The 24,830-nt window shown below is 36.7% G+C and overlaps 1 protein-coding gene across 2 annotated transcripts in view; it reads left to right on the top strand.

Moving 5' to 3' along the window:
• The window catches only part of VDR (vitamin D receptor), a 401,245-nt gene that overhangs the window by 375,096 nt on the left and 1,319 nt on the right, over positions 1–24,830 (top strand). For both annotated transcript variants that reach the window (XM_053708254.1, XM_053708253.1), the window contains one exon: positions 24,395–24,511. In XM_053708254.1, the coding sequence (XP_053564229.1) occupies positions 24,395–24,511 (117 nt within the window). The remainder of the gene's footprint in view (positions 1–24,394; positions 24,512–24,830) is intronic.

Raw genomic sequence — 24,830 nt, forward strand, 5'->3', positions numbered from 1 at the left:
ATAGATGGAACAAAAACTGCCATTTCAAGCAAAAGGCCTAAGCTTAGATTTGCCTTTTGCTTTAAATGACAGTTTGCGTTCCTTCTATACTGATTAATACTTTAAATAAAAGGATGGATATATATTACATTTCCATCATCTGGCACAACCAGGTGCAATCACATTATTTATTATATACAATCCTCTTGCAAACCTAAATCCATGTATATAATATAATATAATGTACTGTATTAGTGCCTCTTACAGCTGAATAAAAGTATTTCTTATTGATTTAAAATTTAGAAGAAAATAAAACAAGTTAAGGAAATACTTTAGTTCTTTTTTTCTTAAACAGTTTTCTTTCTCAAAAACATATTTAGATTATGTTTGTTTTAATTTCCTAGGGAAAACAAGGAAATGTAATTCAAAAAATCTTACTTTAAAGCCAGAGTTTGTTTCTATCAAATATTTAAAGGCAAGGACATTCATAACTTAAACTGACCCATCTTCCCCTTTGGGAGCTTTGCATGACTTCATCAGTGTCATCACTGATAGCAACAATACAATGGCGTTTGGCATGGCATCATTGTCACTACTGAAAATGATATAAGCTTGTGTGTGTATATACAGTTTGTGCAGAAATATATATAAAAAAACACCCAGAGATAGATACATATTTAGCATTACCTATACTGTTGCAAAAGGTTAAGTATAGTGTTGACGGGTTAGTAGGAGTTACATGCAACAGATAGGGGATGAGAGGGAGGAGGCTGTGTGCAGGGGAGAGGGAATATGAGAGGGTGAGTAAGGGATGGCATGTGAGGGACAGTGAGGAATAATCAGGCCTATGTGTAAATAAGAAGGGGTGTAAGGATAAGGAGGAGGCTGTATGTAACAGACAGGGGGTGTAGAGGGCCCTGTGTGTGAAGGCGAGAGGAATAAGAGAGTGTGAAGAGGAAGCTGTGTGAGAGGGTGAGGGGTATGGTGTATACTAAAGAGGTGGGAAGAGAGATTGAGAAGGAGGCTGTGTTTGAGGTGGTAGGGCTAAAGGGATGAACAGAAGCTGGTGTGTGAGGGTTAGTTGGATTGAGACGGTGAGCAGGGTGTGAGGGAAAGGTTGCTGGGAAGATGGGTTAGAGGGAGTGAGAGGTAAAGAACCATTTTGTGTGTGGAGAGAATGGATGTGAGAGTGTGAGGTGAGAGGATGAGGCAGTGGTAGCATGTGAAGGATAGGGGGAATAAAAAGGTGAGTGAGGGTGAGTTTACATGATGCAGATTATTCTCTCTTCATCCCTCCCTGTCTCCCTCTATTTCATTCTCTCTCTATCTTGCTCCTCATGTCATTAACAATGTTGTGTGTGATTTCATCAGTAATATCATGCAAAGCTCTCAAGGTGGTAGCAGTTTAAGTTAACAAAGATAAAAAAGAAAGAGGTAGCGCTAAAAAGCACTGAATGAAAGTGGCCAGAATAGGAAATATTTAACAATATGTAACATACAAATAATAATAATATGTTCAGACGATTTAAAACACGTAGCAGTTTAAAAATAAAGGAGATGGTCTAATTAGAAGCGCTGAGAATTCGTATATTAAAAAACTGTTACAAAAGATACAAAAATGGGAGATTAAAATGTGATGGGAAGTCTCACTGATTATGTAAAAACGGTGGAGTTAACAATATCGGATATGACCCACTAACAAGAGTATATACTAGTAGTGATAAGGGATAAATATTTCTTTCCTAAGATATGGAGAGTCCACAACGATATCAATTACTAGTGTGAATATCACTCATGGCCAGCAGGAGGAGGCAAAGAGCACCACAGCAAAGCTGTTAAATGTCACTCCCCTACCCATAATCCCCAGTCATTCTCTTTGCCTCTGTTAATGGAGGAGGTGAAGCTTGGTGTCTGAAGCAATTAATTTTGCAAGCTAGGATTTGTGGTTTAGCTGAGTCTATGTTAATATTTGCATTAGAGTAGTGGTGGCTTTTAAGCAGTTAGGAAGTTGTAAGGTTGTGCTTACTTTGTTTCTTAACATATTGCTGCCCTAGGTGTAGAAAGCCAGAGTTAGGTTACTTCCCTTTTTTCTATAGGTTTCTCTAAGGAGTATGTGTCCTTTTACGCCTTGTGAGCTGTCTTCCTTTCGTACAGCTGGACTGCAGGTAAGTGCTTTTGTCTTCTAGGTGTGGGAGACGTTGCACTTAAGGAAATTTCTCTGCTTTCTATTTAGGACATTTATAATCCTTATGATTTAATTTTTGGCAGTGTGCAGGAGCGTTTTCTGTGTTGATTAGAGACTTGGTTAATCCTTTCTGTGGGCATGAAGGAGTTAACCCTATACTTGTGGCTCATTTTTTATTTTTGTGCATTATTTTGGGAAAGGTATTTTCCTGGGGGTTGTTTATTTTATTGCAGCCCTGGGGTGTTTTTTAGTGCTGAATATGTTTTTAAGAAGGTGTGGTTTCAGTGGATTTTTGAAACAATGTCATGTGAAGCAGCAACTGTCTTTTTTTCTGTGGGATATTTCCAGCTCGTTTTTGCGCGCTTTTAGTTTATTGCGCTCTTTCAGTTCATTTGGTCGTATGATCTTCCTGCTTCCGCTCTGTGGAGTTCATTCAAGCGGTGTCTGCGGTGCCTGTGATATCGGCACAATTTCTCCTGTGAGTGCTTTGTGTTTGTAAGCATTTTCTTTACCGGAGGGGAAGGTAGGCACCTCAGTTCTGCTGAGGTGTAGAGGTTGTTAAGGGTGTTTGTTTCTTTTTCTAAAGGTTTTTTCATTTAGGAATTTTAAGTGTTACAGTTAAAGTGAAGGTCAATTTTGATGAATTAGTGACCAGTTGACATTTTACTTGTTTTCTTCAAAAACTTACCTTTTAATCCTGGCAGCCGCTCCAGCACTTCCTCTGCCCGTCGCAAGCCATCTTCACGGGTCCAAAATGACAAATCCGGCTCCCTCCAATCACGGCGTTGCATCAGGCCAAGATTCCCCCGGGGGGGAAGCCGTGATTGGAGGAAGTCGGATTCGTCATTTTTATGTCTGCAGAGGCTTCCGACGGCTGTGGGAATTGCTGGAGCGGCTGCCAGAAGGAAAAGGTACGTTTTTGAAGAAAAAGAGTGAAATGTCAAATTTGATGAATTAAAGTGCCCTTGTTTTTAATAGGATTTTTAAAAACTGGGCACTAATTCATCATAATTGACCTTCACTTTAAAAAGAAAATATATACCGGTAAATAAAAAATAGTTTTTTATTTTTTGTCACTTTGGTGATTTTGTATTTGGGTCATGGAGCAGGAGTCTGTTCCTATGGACAATTGCCTATTATGTTTGAAGAACCAGATTGTGTTGCCTATGCAATTCTGTACACCATGTCTAGATGAGACTTTAAAATGTAAAGATAAGATTTTTATTTCTGAGCCTAATGTCTCTCAAACGTCTCAAGCCTCATTGGTGTCACATGCAGTACCCTGCATTTCCTCTCAACCTTCTGGAGGAGTATTTTTGCCTGTAAATTTCGCTGCGCAGATATCTTCTGCGGTGTCTGCAGCATTATCTGCTTTTCCTGTTTTGGGAAAACGCTAGAGGAAATCTAAACATTTATCTGATAGCAAGGTGTCAGTTTTAGCTGCTGATACGCAGGTTGTCCTCCCTCATAAGTCTAATGGGGAGGATACCTCCGTAGCCTCTGAGGGTAAAATCTCTGATTCAGACAGTGTTTCTCCTTTGCCTAATACTGAAGAAGTAAACTTCAGATTTAAGCTTGAACACCTTTGTATATTGTTAAAGGAGATATTAGCTAATTTGGATGACTCTGATTCATCTGTCGTTGTCAATCCTAAAAAGTCTAGTAAACTTAATAGTTACTAGCACAAATTACTACCCACATGAAGAATTGGCAAAATCTTCTCTTATCATTATCGGGACGTATAGCACTTTTTAAAATGGTACTTTCTTTCATGTAATTAGCAAGAGTCCATGAGCTAGTGACGTATGGGATATACATTCCTACCAGGAGGGGCAAAGTTTCCCAAACCTTAAAATGCCTATAAATACACCCCTCACCACACCCACAATTCAGTTTTACAAACTTTGCCTCCCATTGAGGTGGTGAAGTAAGTTTGTGCTAGATTCTACGTTGATATGCGCTTCGCAGCAGGCTGAAGCCCGGTTTTCCTCTCAGAGTGCAGTGAATGTCAGAGGGATGTGAAGAGAGTATTGCCTATTTGAATACAATGGTCTTCCTCTAGGGGATCTATTTCATAGGTTCTCTGTTATCGGTCGTAGAGATTTCTTCTCCTACCTCCCTTTTTCAGATCGAGGATATACTCTTATATACCATTACCTCTACTGATTCTCGTTTCAGTACTGGTTTGGCTATCTACTATATGTAGATGAGTGTCTTAGGGTAAGTAAGTCTTATTTTATTTATGACACTCTAAGCTATGGTTGGGCACTTTATATGTAAAGTTCTAAATATATGTTTTAAACTTATATTTGCCATGATTCAGGATATTCAGTATTCCTTCTTTCAGACTGTCAGTTTCATTTTTTTGGGAAAATGCTTATGAATTAATATTTTTTCTTACCTTAAATATTCAAATTGACTTTTTTCCTTGCTATGCTTTAATTTATTGTGTCATTTTTGGCACAAACTTTTTTGGCGCAAAATTTTTTGTCATTTCCGGCGCCATAGTTGACGCCGGAAGTTTGTTCATGGTTGCGTCATTTTTGACGCATGTGTTTTACAGACGTTTTTTTGCGCCAAAAAATGTGGGCGTCATTCTTGGCGCAAAAAAAATGTGGGCGTTATACTTAGCGCCACTTTTTTTCACATTATTTAAGTCTCATTTTTTTGTTGCTTCTGGTTACTAGAGGCTTGTTTGTTTTGCATTTTTTTCCCATTCCTGAAACTGTCATTTAAGGAATTTGATATTTTTGCTTTATATGTTGTTTTTTTCTATTACATATTCAAGATATTTCAAACACTGTTCCTGTATAAAGAAATGCTGAGGGATTCCTGTTGACTGATATCAGTCCTACCAAAGCTAAGTTCATTTATTTTAATGTTATGAATGTTTATCTTTAGTTATGGTTTGTAATAAGTTATCATGATAAACTTTTACATGCAGAATCCATTAGTATTTATGCTTTATATATTTCTATTCTTTTTACATCTTATGTACAAGATATACTTAGAAATTTATAAGAATGTTTTTCTGATTCTATTTTAAAGGCTTTGTCTGACATCCCGCCTTCTAATAAAATTTTTAGGTCTTTTTCAAACTTTTTTTAGTTCATGAAGTTTCAAATGACCAACAACATAATGAATTATCCTTCTCTGATTGTGTTTTTTCTCATTCAGAATTTTTCTTCATCAGATATTGACACTAACAAATCTACTTTTTTATTTTTTAATAGAGTACATTTGTTCTTTGTTCAAAAGGTGTTGATTGTTTTGGATATTGAAGTAACTAGTTCTTTTGATTTTAAAGACTAGCTAACATTTAAATTCTGCTTATTTTTCTTCTGTGGTTTCTTCAGAGATTTTTTTCCAGTTCCTGATACTAGGGAATGGAATAGGCTGAGAATTTTCTTTTAGTCCTTCTTTAAGGTTTTTAAATTGTATTATTTGCCGGCAGTTAGTTTTCAGTTTTGAGGAAAGATTCCCCAAGTTAATGGGGCTATCTCTACTCCTGCTAAATATACTATTATTCTTATAGCAAATAGTATTTATTTTTTTCCTTCAGATGGTTGTATCTTATTTAAGGAAAATTATTTTCAGGTACTTTTCTTAGACCTGTAATTTATTTGGCTGATGTTGCAATTGCTTCATCTTTCTGGTTGGATACTTTAAGATCAAGTATCGGATTATGATTTGTTTAGCATTGTTAAAAGGACAAAATCTACTACTCATTTGAAGTTCAGACTAAGTGCTATTGCATTGCCTTGTTATCTTGCATTTCTTGATTGTGCAAGTCCAATGTGTTGACTGGTCCTTTAACTTGATTAACATGCTAATAATTTCATTTGTGTTGTCATTTTATTAAATATTTTCGCAAATGAGGTTTAATTTATGAACAAGTATGTATGGAAAGAGAAGAAATGGCGCAAAAGGCAGGACTCAAGTGAAAGCGTTTAATGACACAGTATAATACACAAATATATATGCACTTACAAGATTAAAATAAGTGTACTGCAATTAGGAGGATCATGGGTGGTACAGTTCTTGTTGCTTCCCACAGCCGGCTTGTTGTAATTGCCGAGCGCTGCTGCACTGGATATGACTGGCAGGTGAATCCGGATACCTTGTCAGCAAGTCCTGTGGCTGTTGTGAGTGCAGGATACCAGGACCCTTTTTCCAGCCTAGATTGTCAGTTCAATACCCTGACGCGTTTCCCCCGGTCAGCGGCCGGGCTTCTTTAAGAGGGATTTAAAAGTGAATGTGTTGGAATGAGCGCTCTTCCTTTTTTAGTCCAAATCATCCAATTAGAGCTCAGAGGTGTGTATAGGAGCTCCTATCATGTCGCTCAAAACATCAAGCGAAATCTGTCCAATCAGGGCTCAGAGGTGTGAGCCAGAGCTCCTGTAAGATTGCTCCTTAGATAGATTCAGGCAAATGTTGATGCCCGTATGTTTCTAAAATAGCAATACTCAAAGGCTAAAACATCGTGGTTGCCTCATTTATGCAGTTATGTCAATAGTGTTACAACAAGATAAAAACAATAAATATACTTACATTTCTATACTATAACAATTAATAAAACATATGTGATAATTACATTTCTATATTTAACAAATAATAATCTTCAAAATTTATAAAAACCTTTCAATGAACGTTGCCAGTGAAAGCAAAAGTTCACTTGCAGTATACGAGTTTTATCCAGACATAATTAGACCTATCATATATAATATGAATGTTCAAAATAACTGAGCATATTGCTCCTATATATCTTTTATTAAAATCATTTGTTTATTTATAAACAAAGTATTGATACTCTAGTAAGGAATAGTTATATGGGGTAACATGCTATAGAGGAAGTTTTTATTTTATTATCTATATTCTTGATATTTATTTTTACAGATATTGATTATTGGTAAATGCTTGTTAAAAAAGTAATAATGGTAAGCTAAAATACTGGTAACAACAAGATCCATAACCTGGTGCAATGAGGACCTATATTGACTCAATGTTAAAAACTATTTAAATTAATTTAGTTTAAACTATTTAGACTTTAAAAATTATATAAAATATATTGATATATATATATATCCCTTAAAATTCTAAGAACATTATGTAGAATTAAAATGAATTAATGTGTGTTCTAGGGAAAGGATCTAAAAATGAATTGTTTGATTGATACTATTTTACATTGTTTTAACTACTAAAAATACAATTTAAATAAAAGCTGCTACATCAATATCTATATTCATACCGAGTGGTTGGAGTGTTTTAAGTTTATAAATCCACTTGGTTTCAAGTCTCCTTAGCTCGAGTAGCCTATTTGGTTTTGAAGGGGGTACCCAATCTATAACTTGTATTTTGAGTGAACTAGGGTTACTACCGTGGCACTCAGAAAAATGCCTAGGTACACTGTGTTTGAGCAATTTTTCTTTTATATTATAGATGTTTGTGTTTGTGATGTGTTTGTTAGTTCTTCTTCTTATTTTACGTTTCGTGCGGCCTACATATAATAGGCCGCACCCACATTCTAACAGATATACCACATATGTTGAATCGCAATTGCTTTTAAATGTGATGTTATATGTGTTGGTCCGTTCACTGTTCGAGAAGGTTGGTGTTTTATTAATATGTTTGCACATATTGCATCTTGGTTTATTGCATCTCATAGTTCCCTTCCATTCTTTCAGCCAATTACCTGCCGCTGATTTTGTTTCTGCCTTTTCTAAATTTAGATTTTTTACAGGTTTAAGTTTACTGGGTGCCAGTATATTTTTCAGGCTCTTTCCTTTTTTATATGTAAAAGTAGGTTTATTTTCCAGGTGTGGCCCAAGGATAGGATCTGACTTTAATAATGGCCAATGCTTCTTGAAAATATTTTCCATTTTCCTGGTGCCCTCATTATAGGTTGTAATAAATCTAGGTTGGTTCATTGTACCTGCTTGTGATTTAATAACTGTATTATGCATTTTGGTCCCCAGTTTTTCGGTTAATACCTCATTACTGGTTTTGTTACCGATAATTGATACTCTATCCTTATTTGATGCTTTATCCTTAGCTTGCTGTATGATTTCACAATTATACCCTTTCTCTAAGAATTTATTCTCCAATATAAGGGCTTCTGATTCGAAGTCAGCTGAATGTGTACAATTTCTTTTAATGCGTAGAAATTGGCTGTATGGGACATTATTAATCCAGCTTTTCTTATGGGCACTCTTTGCTTGTATAAAGCTGTTACGATCAGTTGTCTTACGATAATTTTTCACTGCAATCTTGCCTACACTATCTTTAAACAATACTAGGTCCCTCTAAATCCACCGGGAAGGCCGATAGTATCCGGTATTGGATCTATCTGTGATAGCTTATCTAAATATGTCGATTTCTACTTACAACCAGTAGTAAAAAACACGAGAGCTTATTTAAAAGACACGACGGATGTAATTAAAAGATTTGAGGGCATTCCATGGGAAGATAACATGGTATGGCTAACATGTGATATATCAGCCCTCTACACATGTATCCCACACAAATTAGGGGTCCAGAAAGTCCAGGAAGAATTGATGAAATGGCAGATTCCACATAAACATATAGAATTCCTTGTAGATAGTATCAATTTCATTTTATATCATAATTATTTTATTTTTGAAAAACAATTTTACCTTCAAACCAGGGGCACAGCGATGGGGACCACATTTGCCCCATCATATGCTAACCTATACGTCAATGCATTTGAAAATGAATTTATCTGGGAAAACAACCCCTTCATCAATAACATATTATGTTATGGAAGGTATATAGATGATATTATCATCCTTTGGAAGGGAGAGGTAGATTAAATAGAACATTTTATGAGTTTTATTAATCAAAACAATTATAATTTAATATTCACCAAGTCGTACTCAAAAATCCAAATAGAATTTTTGGACCTAGTATTGTTTAAAGTGTAGGTTTGATAGTGTAGGCAAGATTGCAGTGAAAAATTATCGTAAGACAACTGATCGTAACAGCTTTATACAAGCAAAGAGTGCCCATAAGAAAAGCTGGATTAATAATGTCCCATACAGCCAATTTCTACGCATTAAAAGAAATTGTACACATTCAGCTGACTTCGAATCAGAAGCCCTTATATTGGAGAATAAATTCTTAGAGAAAGGGTATAATTATGAAATCATACAGCAAGCTAAGGATAAAGCATCAAATAAGGATAGAGTATCAATTATCGGTAACAAAACCAGTAATGAGGAATTTACCGAAAAACTGGGGACCAAAATACATAATACAGTTATTAAATCACAAGCAGGTACAATGAACCAACCTAGATTTATTACAACCTATAATGAGGGCACCAGGAAAATGGAAAATATTTTCAAGAAGCATTGGCCATTATTAAAGTCAGATCCTATCCTTGGGCCACACCTGGAAAATAAACCTACTTTTACATATAAAAAAGGAAAGAGCCTGAAAAATATACTGGCACCCAGTAAACTTAAACCTGTAAAAAATCTAAATTTAGAAAAGGCAGAAACAAAATCAGCGGCAGGTAATTGGCTGAAAGAATGGAAGGGAACTATGAGATGCAATAAACCAAGATGCAATATGTGCAAACATATTAATAAAACACCAACCTTCTCGAACAGTGAACTGACCAACACATATAACATCACATTTAAAAGCAATTGCGATTCAACATATGTGGTATATCTGTTAGAATGTGGGTGCGGCCTATTATATGTAGGCCGCACGAAACGTAAAATAAGAAGAAGAACTAACGAACACATCTATAATATAAAAGAAAAATTGCTCAAACACAGTGTACCTAGGCATTTTTCTGAGTGCCACGGTAGTAACCCTAGTTCACTCAAAATACAAGTTATAGATTGGGTACCCCCTTCAAAACCATATAGGCTACTCGAGCTAAGGAGACTTGAAACCAAGTGGATTTATAAACTTAAAACACTCCAACCACTCGGTTTGAATATAGATATTGATGTAGCAGCTTTTATTTAAATTGTATTTTTAGTAGTTAAAACAATGTAAAATAGTATCAATCAAACAATTCATTTTTAGATCCTTTCCCTAGAACACACATTAATTCATTTTAATTCTACATAATGTTCTTAGAATTTTAAGGGATATATATATATATCAATATATTTTATATAATTTTTAAAGTCTAAATAGTTTAAACTAAATTAATTTAAATAGTTTTTAACATTGAGTCAATATAGGTCCTCATTGCACCAGGTTATGGATCTTGTTGAATCCAGTATTTTAGCTTACCATTAATACTTTTTTAACAAGCATTTACCAATAATCAATATCTGTAAAAATAAATATCAAGAATATAGATAATAAAATAAAAACTTCCTCTATAGCATGTTACCCCATATAACCATTCCTTACTAGAGTATCAATACTTTGTTTATAAATAAACAAATGATTTTAATAAAAGATATATAGGAGCAATATGCTCAGTTATTTTGAACATTCATATTATATATGATAGGTCTAATTATGTCTGGATAAAACTCGTATACTGCAAGTGAACTTTTGCTTTCACTGGCAACGTTCATTGAAAGGTTTTTATAAATTTCGAAGATTATTATTTGTTAAATATAGAAATGTAATTATCACATATGTTTTATTAATTGTTATAGTATAGAAATGTAAGTATATTTATTGTTTTTATCTTGTTGTAACACTATTGACATAACTGCATAAATGAGGCAACCACTATGTTTTAGCCTTTGAGTATTGCTATTTTAGAAACATACGGGCATCAACATTTGCCTGAATCTATCTAAGGAGCAATCTTACAGGAGCTCTGGCTCACACCTCTGAGCCCTGATTGGACAGATTTCGCTTGATGTTTTGAGCGACATGATAGGAGCTCCTATACACACCTCTGAGCTCTAATTGGATGATTTGGACTCAAAAAGGAAGAGCGCTCATTCCAACACATTCACTTTTAAATCCCTCTTGAAGAAGCCCGGCCGCTGACCGGGGGAAACGCGTCAGGGTATTGAACTGACAATCTAGGCTGGAAAAAGGGTCCTGGTATCCTGCACTCACAACAGCCACAGGACTTGCTGACAAGGTATCCGGATTCACCTGCCAGTCATATCCAGTGCAGCAGCGCTCGGCAATTACAACAAGCCGGCTGTGGGAAGCAACAAGAACTGTACCACCCATGATCCTCCTAATTGCAGTACACTTATTTTAATCTTGTAAGTGCATATATATTTGTGTATTATACTGTGTCATTAAACGCTTTCACTTGAGTCCTGCCTTTTGCGCCATTTCTTCTCTTTCCATACATACTTGTTCCTGCATACGAAGCCCTGGTTTGGGAATACCAGGCTGGATTAAAGGCAGCAAGGCTTGGGCACAGTGACTTCCCTGGAACTTAAGGGATTTTAGAAACCAATTATTTGGAACAATTCTGAAAAACACTGATAAACATCCCTGAGAACAGGAAGCCTTATTGGACTTATTTTCTTCCAGTAAAGGTACTGTTCCTTTCTATCATTTGATCAAACTGCAGTATTGCAACTGTTATATCAACAAAAAGGACATACTTGCAAATATATATATATATTTAATTCAACATTTTTTCTAGGTATAGTGCATTTTATCATTATTGTTGTTTAATTTATGTCTTTAGCTATTTTAGCTAGAAGAACTTTCTGATTTCAATCTTGGAATGCTAATTTGATTTCTAAAATCCATATTTCTTTTTTTCCAAGATAATCAATTATTTGGTTCATATTTGAATGCAATTCTTTAACTGTTACTCTGGGCTTCAAGATTGAGTTCTAAGACTAAAACTTTAAGCATATATTAGTTTTCTGTTCTTACTAAGGAATGGAATCCTGAATTCTTCCCCAAGTAACATGTTTATAATTGGAAGTTTTTTTTTCTTCATTCAATTAAGCCTTTTAAAAGTTCTAAGTCAGCTCCCCAAATTTGCTTGTAGGTGCGGTTCTTATTCCAGCTTGGCTGGTAAGGGGCAGGTTAAGACTTTTTTGAAATTTGTTTGGTTCTATTCGGTCCAAACTTCTTAGACTTTGGGTACAGAATAGGATTCAGAGTAAAACCGTTTGTGAGAAGTCTTTTTTCTCTATCATATTCCAGCTATTCCAGTAAGACTAACACTTTCCTGAAGTGTGTTTCAGACCTATATGTTTTGGGTACTGGTGAAGTGCGGCTGCTCACCCTTTGGGGCTCAAGCGCTGCTCAGACCTGGAGTTTTCTGGGGTATTTATTCCAGTTTCATTTTAGGAACTGGGTTTTGGGGTTTTATTCAAGACTATTCATTGTTCCAAAGATAGAAAATCTTTTTGAATTGTCATATAAGTGTACCATCTTTTAGAATGGTGTTTATATGGTCTATTCTGCCTTTTTGGTCAGTGATGGCATTATTTGTTTACAATAGATACAATAGATGCATATCTTCATTTTCTGTTTTCATTCAGATTATTTTTATTTTCTGAGATTCTCTTTTTTTGACAAAGCATTACCAATTTGTTGCTTTTCCTTCTGGTCTAGAGACAGCTCTAAGAATCTTTTCAAGGTTCTCAGTGTTCCTTATTTGGACGGTATCGTGGTACTGGCTCAGTCTTTTCGTTCTGCGGAATCTCATACGATTCAACTTTGTTGTTTCTTCAAGACATGGTTAGAGGATCTTTTTATCAAAAGCTCCTTGATTCCTCTCACAAGGGTCACCTTTTTTAGGTTTCCAGATAGATTGTGTCAATGTTTTTGTCTCTAACAGACAAGTGACAAGTTTATTGGGTTCTGTTTGTTGGAACCTTCAGTCTCTATTATTTCCTTCAAGTTGCTATATATGCATGGAATTTTTAGGTTTCATGGCTGCAGCATTGGATTCGATTCCCTTTGCTCATTTCATAGGAAACCTTTCCAGTTTTTTATGCTGAATAATGGTGCAGGGATTCTAGGATATCACTTTTTATATCTTTGAATCCTAATGTTTAACTATTTTTTCGGTGGTTAAGATCACCATCATTTAGTTCTACAGGTCTCTTCGGTTCTTTCAACCTGGACCATGATCTCTACAGATGCGAGTCTTTTAGGTTGGGAGGCTGTCTGAGGATCTCTGTCAGCACAAGGGGTTTGGAAATCTCAGGAGGCGAGATTACCATTTGATATTTTGGAACTCTGTGCATTCTTAGAGTTCTTCAGTTGGTTTCTTTTTTGAAGAAGAGACGTTTATTGTTTTTTCATTCAGACAATGTCACAACTGTGGCGTATGTCAATCATCAGGGTGGGACTATCAGTCCTTAGGCTGTGACAGAAGTATCTCGGATATTTGCTTGGGCTAAATCTAGCTCCTATCTAATTTCTGTGGTTTTTTTCCCCAGGTATAGACAATTGGGAAGCGGATTATCTCTGTTAATCAAGCTTTACATCCGGGAGAATGGTCTCTTTACCCAGATATGTTTTTCAATTTTTCAGATGTGAGGGCTTCCAGAAATAGATCTGATGGCATCTCATCTAAACAAGGAATTTCCCAGGGGCCTATTCAGGTCCGGGGATCCTCAGGCGGAAGTAGTGTATGCATTGACACTTTCTTGGAATTATCAATCTGCCTATATTTTTTCATCTCTGGTTCTTCTTTTTAGAGTGATTTTCAATTATCAGAGAGCAATCTTTGGTGTGGCTGGTGGCTCCAGCATGGCCACACAGGTTTTGGTATATGGTTCTTGTTTGGATGTCCAGTTGCCGATCTTGGCTACTTCCATTAAGGCCAGACCTTATATCTTAACATTCGTTTTTTTCATCAGGAATTCAAATTATTAATTTGATGGTATGAAAATGTAACGCTTAGTACTTAGTCATAGAAGTATCTCTGACTCAGTGATTAATACTATGTTGCAGGCTTGTAAATCCGTGTCTAGTAGGATTTATTATCGAGTTTGGAAGATTTACATCTCATGATGCTCTTCTTATGAATTCTCTTGGCATTATTTTAGAATTCCTAGGTTTTTATAGTTTCTTCATAAGGTTTTGTCTGCATGTTCCTTGAAAGGACAAATCTCTGCTTTTCCTGTGCTGTTTCACAGTAAGAATTGCTAAATCTTTCTGATATTCATTGTTTTGTTCAGGCTTTGGTTCGTATCAAGCCTGTCATTAAGCCAATTTCTCCTCCTTGGAGTCTTAATTTGGTTCTGAAGGCTTTACAGGCTCTTCTGTTTGAGCATATGCTTTCTTTGGACATTAATTACTTTCATGGAAAGTATTGTTCTTTTTAGACATCTCTTCAGCTAGAACAGTTTTTGAATTATCTGTTCTTTCTTGTGAATCTCCTTTTTCAGATTTTTCATCAGGATAAGGTGGTTTTTGCTGTCCTCATTTCAATTTTTACCTAAAGTTGTGAATTCTAACAACATTAGTAGAGGAATTATTGTCCCTTCCTTGTGTCCTTATCCTAAGAATTCTTTGGTAAGATTCTTACATTTTTTGGATGTGGTAAGAGTTTTGAAATATTATGTTGAAGCTACTCAGATTTCAGACAGACTTCTATCTATTTGTTATCTTTTCTGGTTTTACGAAAGGTCAGAAGGCTTCTGTCATTTCTTTGGCATCTTGGTTAAAGCTTTTGATTCATCATGCTTATTTGGAGTCGGGTTAATCCCCGCCTCAGAGGATTACGGCTCATTCTACTAGGTCAGTTTCTACTTCCTGGACTTTTAAGAATGAAGCTTCTGTTGATCAGATTTGCAAAGCAATAACTTGGTCTTTTTTGCATACTTTTACTAAATTCTTCCATTTTGAGGTTTTCTCTTCCTCAGAAGCAGTTTTTGGTAGAATAGTACTTCGGGCAGCTGTTTCAGTTATATTCTTCTGCCTATAATTTCATTTTTTTTTCATTATAAAAATTGAAACTTTTGATTTGGGTAGTGGATTAATTTTTCAGCGGAATTGGCTGTCTTTATTTTTTCCCTCCCTCTCTAGTGACTCTTGCGTGGAAGTTCCACATCTTGGGTATCTGCTATCCCATACGTCACTAGCTCATGGACTCTTGCTAATTACATGAAAGAAAACATAATTTATGTAAGAACTTACCTGATAAATTCATTTCTTTCATATTAGCAAGAGTCCATGAGGCCCACCCTTTTTGTGGTGGTTATGATTTTTTTGTATGAAGCACAATTATTCCAATTCCTTATTTTTGATGCTTTCGCTCTTTTCTTATCACCCCACTTCTTGGCTATTCGTTAAACTGAATTGTGGGTGTGGTGAGGGGTGTATTTATAGGCATTTTAAGGTTTGGGAAACTTTGCCCCTTCTGGTAGGAATGTATATCCCATATGTCACTAGCTCATGGACTCTTGCTAATATGAAAGAAATGAATTTATCAGGTAAGTTCTTACATAAATTATGTTTTTGCCTAAAATCTTATATACACTACAAAATCTCCCTATTTTTCTGAGAACCTATGATATTAAGAAACTTAATACAACAATTTGTCGGTTCACCTGGCAATCAAAGAAACCGAGAAAATCACTACGTAAGTTATCCCTCTCTAAACAATCTCTCGGTCTTGCTATTCCCAACCTGCATATCTATAAATTAGTTTTTCTTGGTCGCTTTGCAGTTAATTGGATTATAGAATCAGATCACTTTACAGACAACATGCTAGAATCTAGCATGACATATCCCTTTACTCCCATTTCTTTAATCCACTCAAATCTTAAATCAATCCCTAACCAAGTGAAAGCATTTAAATCAATTTATGTGATAATACAGGCCTGGAGAAAGATTGGACTGCAAGTACATTTAAATATAAGTATTCCGAGATTCCAAATGTTTCTAGGTAATCCAGATTATCAAGAAGGTTCACAATCCCTATTAAAGGTACACTGAACCCAAATTTGTTCATTTGTAATTCAGAAAGAGCATGCACTTTTAAGCAACTTTTTAATTTACTCCTATTATCAATTTTTCTTCGTTCTCTTGCTATCATTATTTGAAAAAGAAGGCATCTAAGCTTTTTTTTGTTTTCAGTACTCTGGACAGCACTTTTTTATTGGTGGATGAATTTATCCACCAATTAGCAAGGACAACCCAGGTTGTTCGCCAAAAATGGGCCGGCATCTAAACTTACATTCTTGCATTTCAAATAAAGATACCAAGAGAATGAAGAAAATTTGATAATAGGAGTAAATTCGAAATTTTCTTAAAATTTCATGCTCAATCTGAATCACGAAATTAAATTTTTGGGTACAGTGTCCCTTTAAAGAATTGGCAAAGGAAAGGCCTCTAATATGTCTCCCAATTTATTAACCCAACAACAGGAGTCATCAGATCCTTTGATGAATTAAAACAAGAATTTGATTTAAACAACAGAGATTTCTTTGCATTTTTACAAGCAAGGCATTATGTCCAACAGCTAACTAATATATTCCCCTGGAAATCGTCATGGGGTAAACTTGAGAATTGGCCGATTTTGGCCAAAGCAGGTCATCACTCTATTTTTACTTGGTATTTATATCTGGTCTCAAATTCTGGAGGATCCAACTTAGAAAGCATAGCCCAAAAGTGATCAGACCTTATCTATGATGACATTGATCAGAATCTTCATGTAGCACGGTCAGTACATCTGCTTTTCTATGCCACTGTATCTGAGACCTGGAGAGAGTCCCATATAAAGTTAATTTATCAAACCTATTATACTCCAGATAAAGGAGTCAGATGGAACAATAAAAATTTCAATAAATGTCCAAAATGTAGTCTACCAGCTGCAAATCTAATACATATGATATGGACATGTCCTAAACTACAACAGTTTTGGAATAAAATAGAATTCTGGTTACTCAACGCGTTTAAATTATCTATTCAAAGACTTACCCCAAAAGATATAATATTTTTAATAGATCAAAAATTGCCTTCTAATGAAGCTAAGATAGTAAACTTGGTCATTCTTGCTTACAGAAGTCTAATTCTCAAGAATTGTAAGAGTAAATCTTCCCCGTCAATAACAGAAGTCAAGATTACCTTAAAAAACAACTAATAATCGAGCAAATGACCACAGACTTGAACTCAGACAGGGAAATACGTAATTTCTTTAAAAAATGGTCTAATTTCATTAGAATATTCCCACCAAGAGAAATTGATCATCTGATTTTTCCGTTCAGAAACACTGAAATGGTTTTGCTCGATATTTGGTAGAGAGGGGGGTGGGGGGGTTTCCTTTTTTTTTTTTTTTTTTTTCTTCTCTTTATTCTTCCTTCCCCTCTTTTCAGGAAAATTGTTGTAATTTAATTTTCAAATATTATTCTTTACCGAAGAACCAGACTGCCGGTTTTATGATATGTTTAGAAAATTACTTACAGTATGCCAAGAATTTTTTTGAAGTTAAAAATCTTTATGGTTTTGTTTGTTATACATTGTTAATGATACACTGTTGATCTAAAATATAAATAATAAAAAAAAATTACATGTCCTATCTAAATCATGAAAGTTTTATTTTCTAGACTGTCCCTTTAAAGTGATAATGTACTGTAAAAATGTTTTCCCGTAACGTGTTTCAAATGACTTGTTATACCAGCTTAAAAGTATAAAATATATGACAAATTGTCTATTTATGTTTATTTGTATGTATTAAATATCTGTTATTTGAAACCACAACCCATTAAAATTTGTTGAGCATGAAGTAAAAAAAAAAAAACTTAATAGTTACTATGATGTTCCTTCCTCTATGGAAATGTTTCCTGTTCCTGACCGTGTGACAGAGAATATTTCACAGGAATAGGAGAAGCCAAGGATTTCTTTTTCCCCTTCCATTTTAAAAAAGATGTTTCCTGTTGCTGACTCTATAGGGATTGTAGCTCTCTTAGCCAGAGTATAAATAGCCCCCTCTACTTTAGGCACCATGCAACAAGAATCCTTAACAGAGGATAGCTGTTCTTTTAAGGATTCTATGGACAAGAAACTGGAAGCTTATTTAAAAAGAATGTATGTTCATCAGGGTCTTCAATGGCAACCTGCTGTTTGTATTGCTACAGTAGCAAGTGCAGCATCTTATTGGTGCGTTGCCTTGTCTGAATCTATTTTTGAAGAGACTCTGTTGGAGGAAATCCAGGATAGGATCAAGGCTCTTATTAGCCAATTCCTTTATTTCTGATGCTAACATGCAAGTTATTCGATTGGGAGCCAAGTTGTCTGGCTTCACTGTTTTAGCCCGCAGAGCTTTGTGGCTTAAATCTTGGTCAGCTGATGTTTACTCCAAGTCCATGCTTCTTGTGCTTCCTAACAAGGGTAAGACCTTGTTTGGCCCTGGTCTGGCTGAAATAATTTCTGATATTAAAGGTGGAAAAGGGTATTTTCTACCACAAGACAAGAAAAATAGACCTAAAGGACGTCAAGTTTTGGAAGCCTAGTTAGTCTTGGAACAAGTGGAAGCAGTCTAAAAGCCTGCAGCTGATTCTAAGGATCAAGTGGGGGGCAGACTTTCCCTGTTTTGTCAAACCTGGATACGAGATGTCCCAGATCCTTGGGTTGTGGACATAGTATCTCAGGGTTACAAAATAGAATTCAAAACTTTTCCTCACAAGGGCAGATTTCACCTCTCAAGATTATCTGCAGATTAGGCAAAAAGAGAGGCATTCTTGAACTGCGTTAAGGACCTTTCCTCCCTGTGAGTGATTGTTCCAGTTCCAGTAAGGGAACAGGGTCTAGGATGATTTTATTCAAATCTGTTTGTGGTTCCCAAGAAAGAGGGAACATTTTGACCCATTTTAGACCTAAAGTGTCTCAAAAAGTTTCTCATGGTACCGTCCTTCATAATGGAAACCATCCATTCCATTCTTCCTTTGGTTCAAGAGGATCAGTTCATAAAGACCATAGACCTGAAGGATGCATACCTTCATGTTCCCATCCACAGGGATCATCACAAATTCCTGAGATTTGCCTTTCTAGACAATCACTTTCAGTTTGTGGCTTTTCTGTTTGGTCTTGCCACAGCTCCCAGAATTGTCTCCAATATTCTGGGGGCTCTTTTGGCAGTGATCAGGTCTCGGGGTATTGCAGTGGCACCATACTTGGACAACATATTGGTTCAGGTGCCATCTTTACAACAAGCAAACTCTTATATAGAGATCTTGTTGTCTTTTCAAGGTTCCCACGGTTTGAAAGTGAATCTGAAAAAGAGTTCCCTTGTTCCAGCTACAAGGGTGGTCTTCTTAGGGACTTTAATAGATTCCCTGTCTATGAAAATGTTTCTGACAGAAGTCAGAAAATCCAAGATTCTTTTCTCTTGCCTCTATCTTCAGTCTACTGTTCGGCCATCAGTAGCCCAATGTATGGAGGTAATTGGTCTCATGGTTGCTTCCATGGACGTCATTCCTTTTTTGTTTGTTTCCATTTGAAAGCTCTGCAGTTACGCATGCTCAGACAATGGAACAGAGACCATTCGGATTAGTCTCAGAGGATAACTCTAGACCAGTCGACAAGAGACTTTCTTTCGTGGTGGCTTTCTCAGGAGCATCTGTCTCCAGGAGGCCTTCCTGGGTTATCATGATTACGGACGCCAGCCTGCTAGGCTGGGGAGCAGTCTGGGACTTGTTAAAGGTACAGGGACTATGGTCTTGGGAGGACTCTGCTCTCCCAATAAACATCTTAGAGTTGAGAGCGATTTTACTATGCTCTGATGGCTTGGCCTCAGCCTTTAGCCCGGTTTATCAGGTTCCAATCAGACAATATCACCTCAGTGGCTTACATCAACCACCAGGCAGGAACTCAGAGTTCCTTAGCCATGAAGGAGGTGTCTCGGATTTTTCATTGGGCGAAAGCTCACAATTGTTGTCTGAAAACAAAGTGTCTTAGTAAATGGAGTTCATTCAGCAGAGGGGGCTGTTACTAGTGGTGTTCCTCAGGGGTCAGTTCTGGAGCCTGTTTTGTTTAACATATTTATCTGCGATATCAGCAAAGGGCTACAGGGGAAAGTATGTCTCTTTGCAGATGATACAAAAATTTGCAACAGAGTGGATGTTCCAGGGGGGGTAGACAAAATGAGAAGTGCTATACAACAATTGGAGGATTGGACAAACGACTGGGATCTAAAGTTTAACACAGCAAAGTGTAAAATAATGCATTTAGGGAAGAAAAATCCAAATGTTAATTACAGACTCAATGACACTTTACTGACTGTTACAGACGAGGAACAGGACTTGGGAATTATTATTTCAGATTATTTAAAACTTAGTAAACAATGTAGTAAGGCAGCGAGTAAGGCTAGCAGAATGCTTGGATGTATTGGTAGAGGTATTTGCAGCAGAAATAGTAAGGTTCTTATGCCACTTTATAGATCATTAGTTAGGCCTCATCTTGAGTATTGTGTGCAGTTCTGGAGGCCATATCTTCAGAAGGATATTAACAAACTTGAATCTGTGCAAAGGAGGGCTACCAAAATGGTACATGGTCTAAAAAATAAAACTTACCAGGATAGGCTCAATGACCTAAATATGTATAGCTTAGAGGAGAGAAGGGAAAGAGGTGATATGATAGCAACTTTCAAGTACATTAAAGGGTTTAGTAAAACTGAAGCTGTGAGTATTTTACATAAAATGGAAAATTTAAGAACAAGGGGTCATGAGCTCAAGCTAAAGGGTAGTAGATTCAGGAGTAATTTGAGGAAGCACTTCTTTACAGAAAGAGTGATTGATTTATGGAATAAACTTTCCTCAAGAGGTAGTAGCAACAAACACTGTGGGGGACTTTAAAAATGCATGGGACAAGCATAGGGCTATCCTACGAACTAGATAAGTTTATACTGTTAGGTAAGGTGGGGCAGACTTGCTGGGCCTATGGCTCTTATCTGCCGTCAATATCTATGTTTCTATGTCTGCCATTCACATTCCAGGAGTGGACAACTGGTAGGCGGATTTTCTGAGCAGACAGACATTTCATCCCGGGGGGTGGGCTCTCCATGTCAAGCCTCAAGTGGGGGGTGCCGGAGTTGGATCTGATGGCATTTCGTCAGAATGCCAAGTTTCCCAGGTATGGTTCAAGATCAAGAGATCCGCAGGCAGCTCTGATATATGCTCTGGGGGTTCCTTGGTTTTTCGATCTAGCATACCTGTTTCCTCCATTTGCGCTCCTTCCACGAGTCATTGCTCGTATCAAACAGGAGAGAGTGTCTTTAATTCTAATAGCTCCTGCATGGCCTTGCAGGATCTGGTATGCAGACCTGGTGAAGATGTCATCTCTTCCACCTTGGAGGTTACCTCTCAGAAAGGACATTCTAACTCAGGGTCCATTCCACCATCCAAATCTCGTTTCTCTGAAGCTGACTGCTTGGAGATTGAACGCTCAGTTCTGTCTAAGCGTGGTTTTTCTGAGTCAGTCATTGAGACCATGATCCAGGCTCGCAAGCCTCTTACTCGGAAAATTTATCATGTTATGGCGTAAATACCTTTTATTGGTGTGAATCTAAGGGCTACTCCTGGAGTAGGGTCAGGATTCCAAGAATTTTGTCTTTTCTCCAGGAAGGTCTGGAGAAAGGGTTGTCAGTTAGTACTCTGAAAGGTCAGATTTCTGTATTATCTATTCTGTTACATAAGCATTTGGAGGTTGTGCCAGATGTTCAATCCTTTTGTCAGGCCTTGGTCAGGATCAGGCCTGTGTTTAAATCTGTTACTCCTCCTTGGAGTCTTAACCTTGTTCTAAGAGTTTTGCAGCAGGCTTCGTTTGAGCCAATGCATTTCTTAGATATTAAGGTGTTGTCTTGGAAGGTTTTGTTTCTTGTAGCTATCTCTTCTGCTCTGAGAGTTTCGGAACTCTCGACTTTGCAGAGTGCTTCGCCTTACCTTATCTTCCATGTGCATAAGGTGGTTCTTCATACTAGGTTGGGTTATCTCCCTAAAGTGGTTTTGGATAGAAATATTAATCAGTAAATTGTTGTTCCTTCTCTCTGTCCCAATCCTTCTCATAAGGAGCGTCTGTTGCACAACTTGAATGTTCTGCGTGCTTTAAAGTTCTATTTACTGGCGACTAAGGATTTTCGCAAGTCTTCTGTCCTTTTTTTTTTTTTGTTTCTCAGGGAAGCGTAAAGGTCAAAAGACTACTGCTACTTCTCTTTCCTTCTAGTTAATAAGTATGATTCGTTTTACTTATGAGACTGCTGGTCAGCAGCCTCCTGAGAGAATACGGCTCATTCCACGAGGGCAGTCTTGTCTTCTTGTGCTTTTAAGAATGAAGCTTCTGTGGAACAGATTTGCAAGGCTGCAACTTGGTGTCTTCTGCACACTTTTCCAAGTTTTATAAATTTGATACTTTTGCCTCGGCTGAGGCCTCTTTAGGGAGGAAGGTTCTTCAAGCGGTGGTGCCTTCTGTTTAGGTCTGCCTGTCTTTTATCCCTCTTTAGTCATCTGTGTCCTCTAGCTTGGGTATTGGTTCCCACTAGTAATTGATGACATTGTGGACTCTCCATATCTTAGGAAAAAAAACTAAATTTATGCTTACCTGATAAATTTAATTTATTTCTGGATATGTCCACGACCCTACCCTTAAAATTAAGACAGTTATTTGTTTACTGAACCTCAGGCACCTCTACACCTTTGTTATTCCTTTTTTCCATTTTTCCTTCCGGTCGAATGACTGGGGATTATGGGTAGGGGAGTGACATTTAACAGCATTGCTGTGGTGCTCTTTGCCGCCTCCTGCTGGTCAAGAGTGATATTCCCACTAGTAATTAATTACGTTGTGGACTCTCCATATCTGGAAAGAAATACATTTATTAGGTATTTCTTTACATTAACCTATTGCACAACAGAGTCAATGACAAAGGCCAATTCCTTACCAATTAAGTTAGCGTATGAGTCTCAATACCTGATATAGGATCGTCCAATACACGCAAATAATGTCTGTGTCTAAGCGGACTAAGCTGCTGGTATAACTATACCTCTACTCCGGATAGCAAATAATAAGGATGCAGCTTGTTGTTTGTCTCCTCTCGGTGGCTCAGTCTGTGTCCAGAAGGATTACTAGCTACAACTGCTGTATAGGTAATCACGTGACTCGTCTGACGTCACATGGGGTTAAAGGTCAGTGATGTCTCCGGTATTTCTGTAGCGTTACAGTTGAAGATATAAAGATGAAGCAAAAAACCTCTGTATCAATTCTTGATAAAGCCCAGCCTGAGGCAAAACGCATAGACCAAGACCGACTAGGATACTTTCTGTCACTGCATCTATTCACAAGATCCCATCGGATCAATTTCGGCCCACCCTGTGGAGTTTTTACAAAAAAATGGAGCGAGGCGATTTACATTTTTATCTTGGATTACTTGAAATACAAGGAGATCATTATACCTCTGATACAGAGGTTTTTTGCTTCATCTTTATATCTTCAACTATAACGTTACAGAAATACCGGTGACTGGAGACATCACTGACCTTTAACCCCACGTGCCATCAGATGAGTCACGTGATTATCTATACAGCAGTTGTAGCTAGTAATCGTTCTGGACGTAGACTGAGCCGCAGAGACAAAACAAACAACAAACTGCATCTTTATTATTTGCTATCTGGAGTAAAGGTATAGTTATACCAGTGGCTTAGTCCGCTTAGACACAGACATTTGTGAATTTTGGACAATCCTATATATCAGGTATTAAAACTCATACGCTAACTTAATTTGTGTGCAATTGGCCTTTATCCTAGACTCTGTTGTGCAATAGGTTAATGTAAAGATATATTTATCCCTTATCACTACTAGTATATACTCTTGTTAGTGGGTCATATCCGATATTGTTAACTCCACTGTTTTTACATAATCAGGGAGACGTCCCATAACATTCTAATCTTGTTTCATTTTTATATCTTTTCTGCATATTAAATTGTAACAGTTTTTTTAACATACAATTTCTCAGAGCTTTTAAACTGCTACGTGTTTTAAATTGTCTGAACATATTATTCTTTTTATGTTACATATAGTTAAATATTCCCTATTCTGGATGCTTTCATTCCATGCTTTTTGTTTTTTAGCGCTGCCTCTTTCTTTTTTAGCTTTGTAAGACTAGTTATAATCAGAGAGGTTTAACTGAGGTATAGCAGGGATTTCTGGATCTTTGAGTGCTCTTGTCCTATGCTTAAACTCTGGCTTTAACGTAACTTTTTTGCCAATTCATATATGTATATATATATAACCAATATTTTAAAGTGGTGTTAATGGCACTGATCCATTTATTTATAATTTTTTGTTTTTACATTTCAGCTGGCCATAATATGGAGCTGTTGGAGCCTCTTGTCAAATTCCAGATTGGCTTAAAAAAACTAAACCTCCATGAAGAAGAACATGTTCTTTTGATGGCCATTTGCATTCTTTCATCAGGTACATTGTGTGATCAGAAAATAACTACTCCTAAGGTTGCCACCTCAGCCATGTTTTCCTGGGCCCTTATGAGTTACACATGCTGCAGGGTGTGCAGGGAGGAACATGTATTGTGTTTCTGGACAGCACTATTTATATTCCTCCCTGCACACCCTGCAGCATGTGTAACTTATAAGTGTTCTGTATTTTAAGGGACAGGTGGCAACCCTAATTCTACTCCCCATATTCTAGTTGTATGTAACTTATAAAATTATAATTCCCCATTGGGACAGAGAGGCAGAAAGTGATGGATAGATAGATAGATAGATATATAATTGCT

This window comes from Bombina bombina, chromosome 3 (genome assembly GCF_027579735.1).
Source record: "Bombina bombina isolate aBomBom1 chromosome 3, aBomBom1.pri, whole genome shotgun sequence".
NCBI classification, from domain to species: Eukaryota; Metazoa; Chordata; class Amphibia; order Anura; family Bombinatoridae; genus Bombina; species Bombina bombina.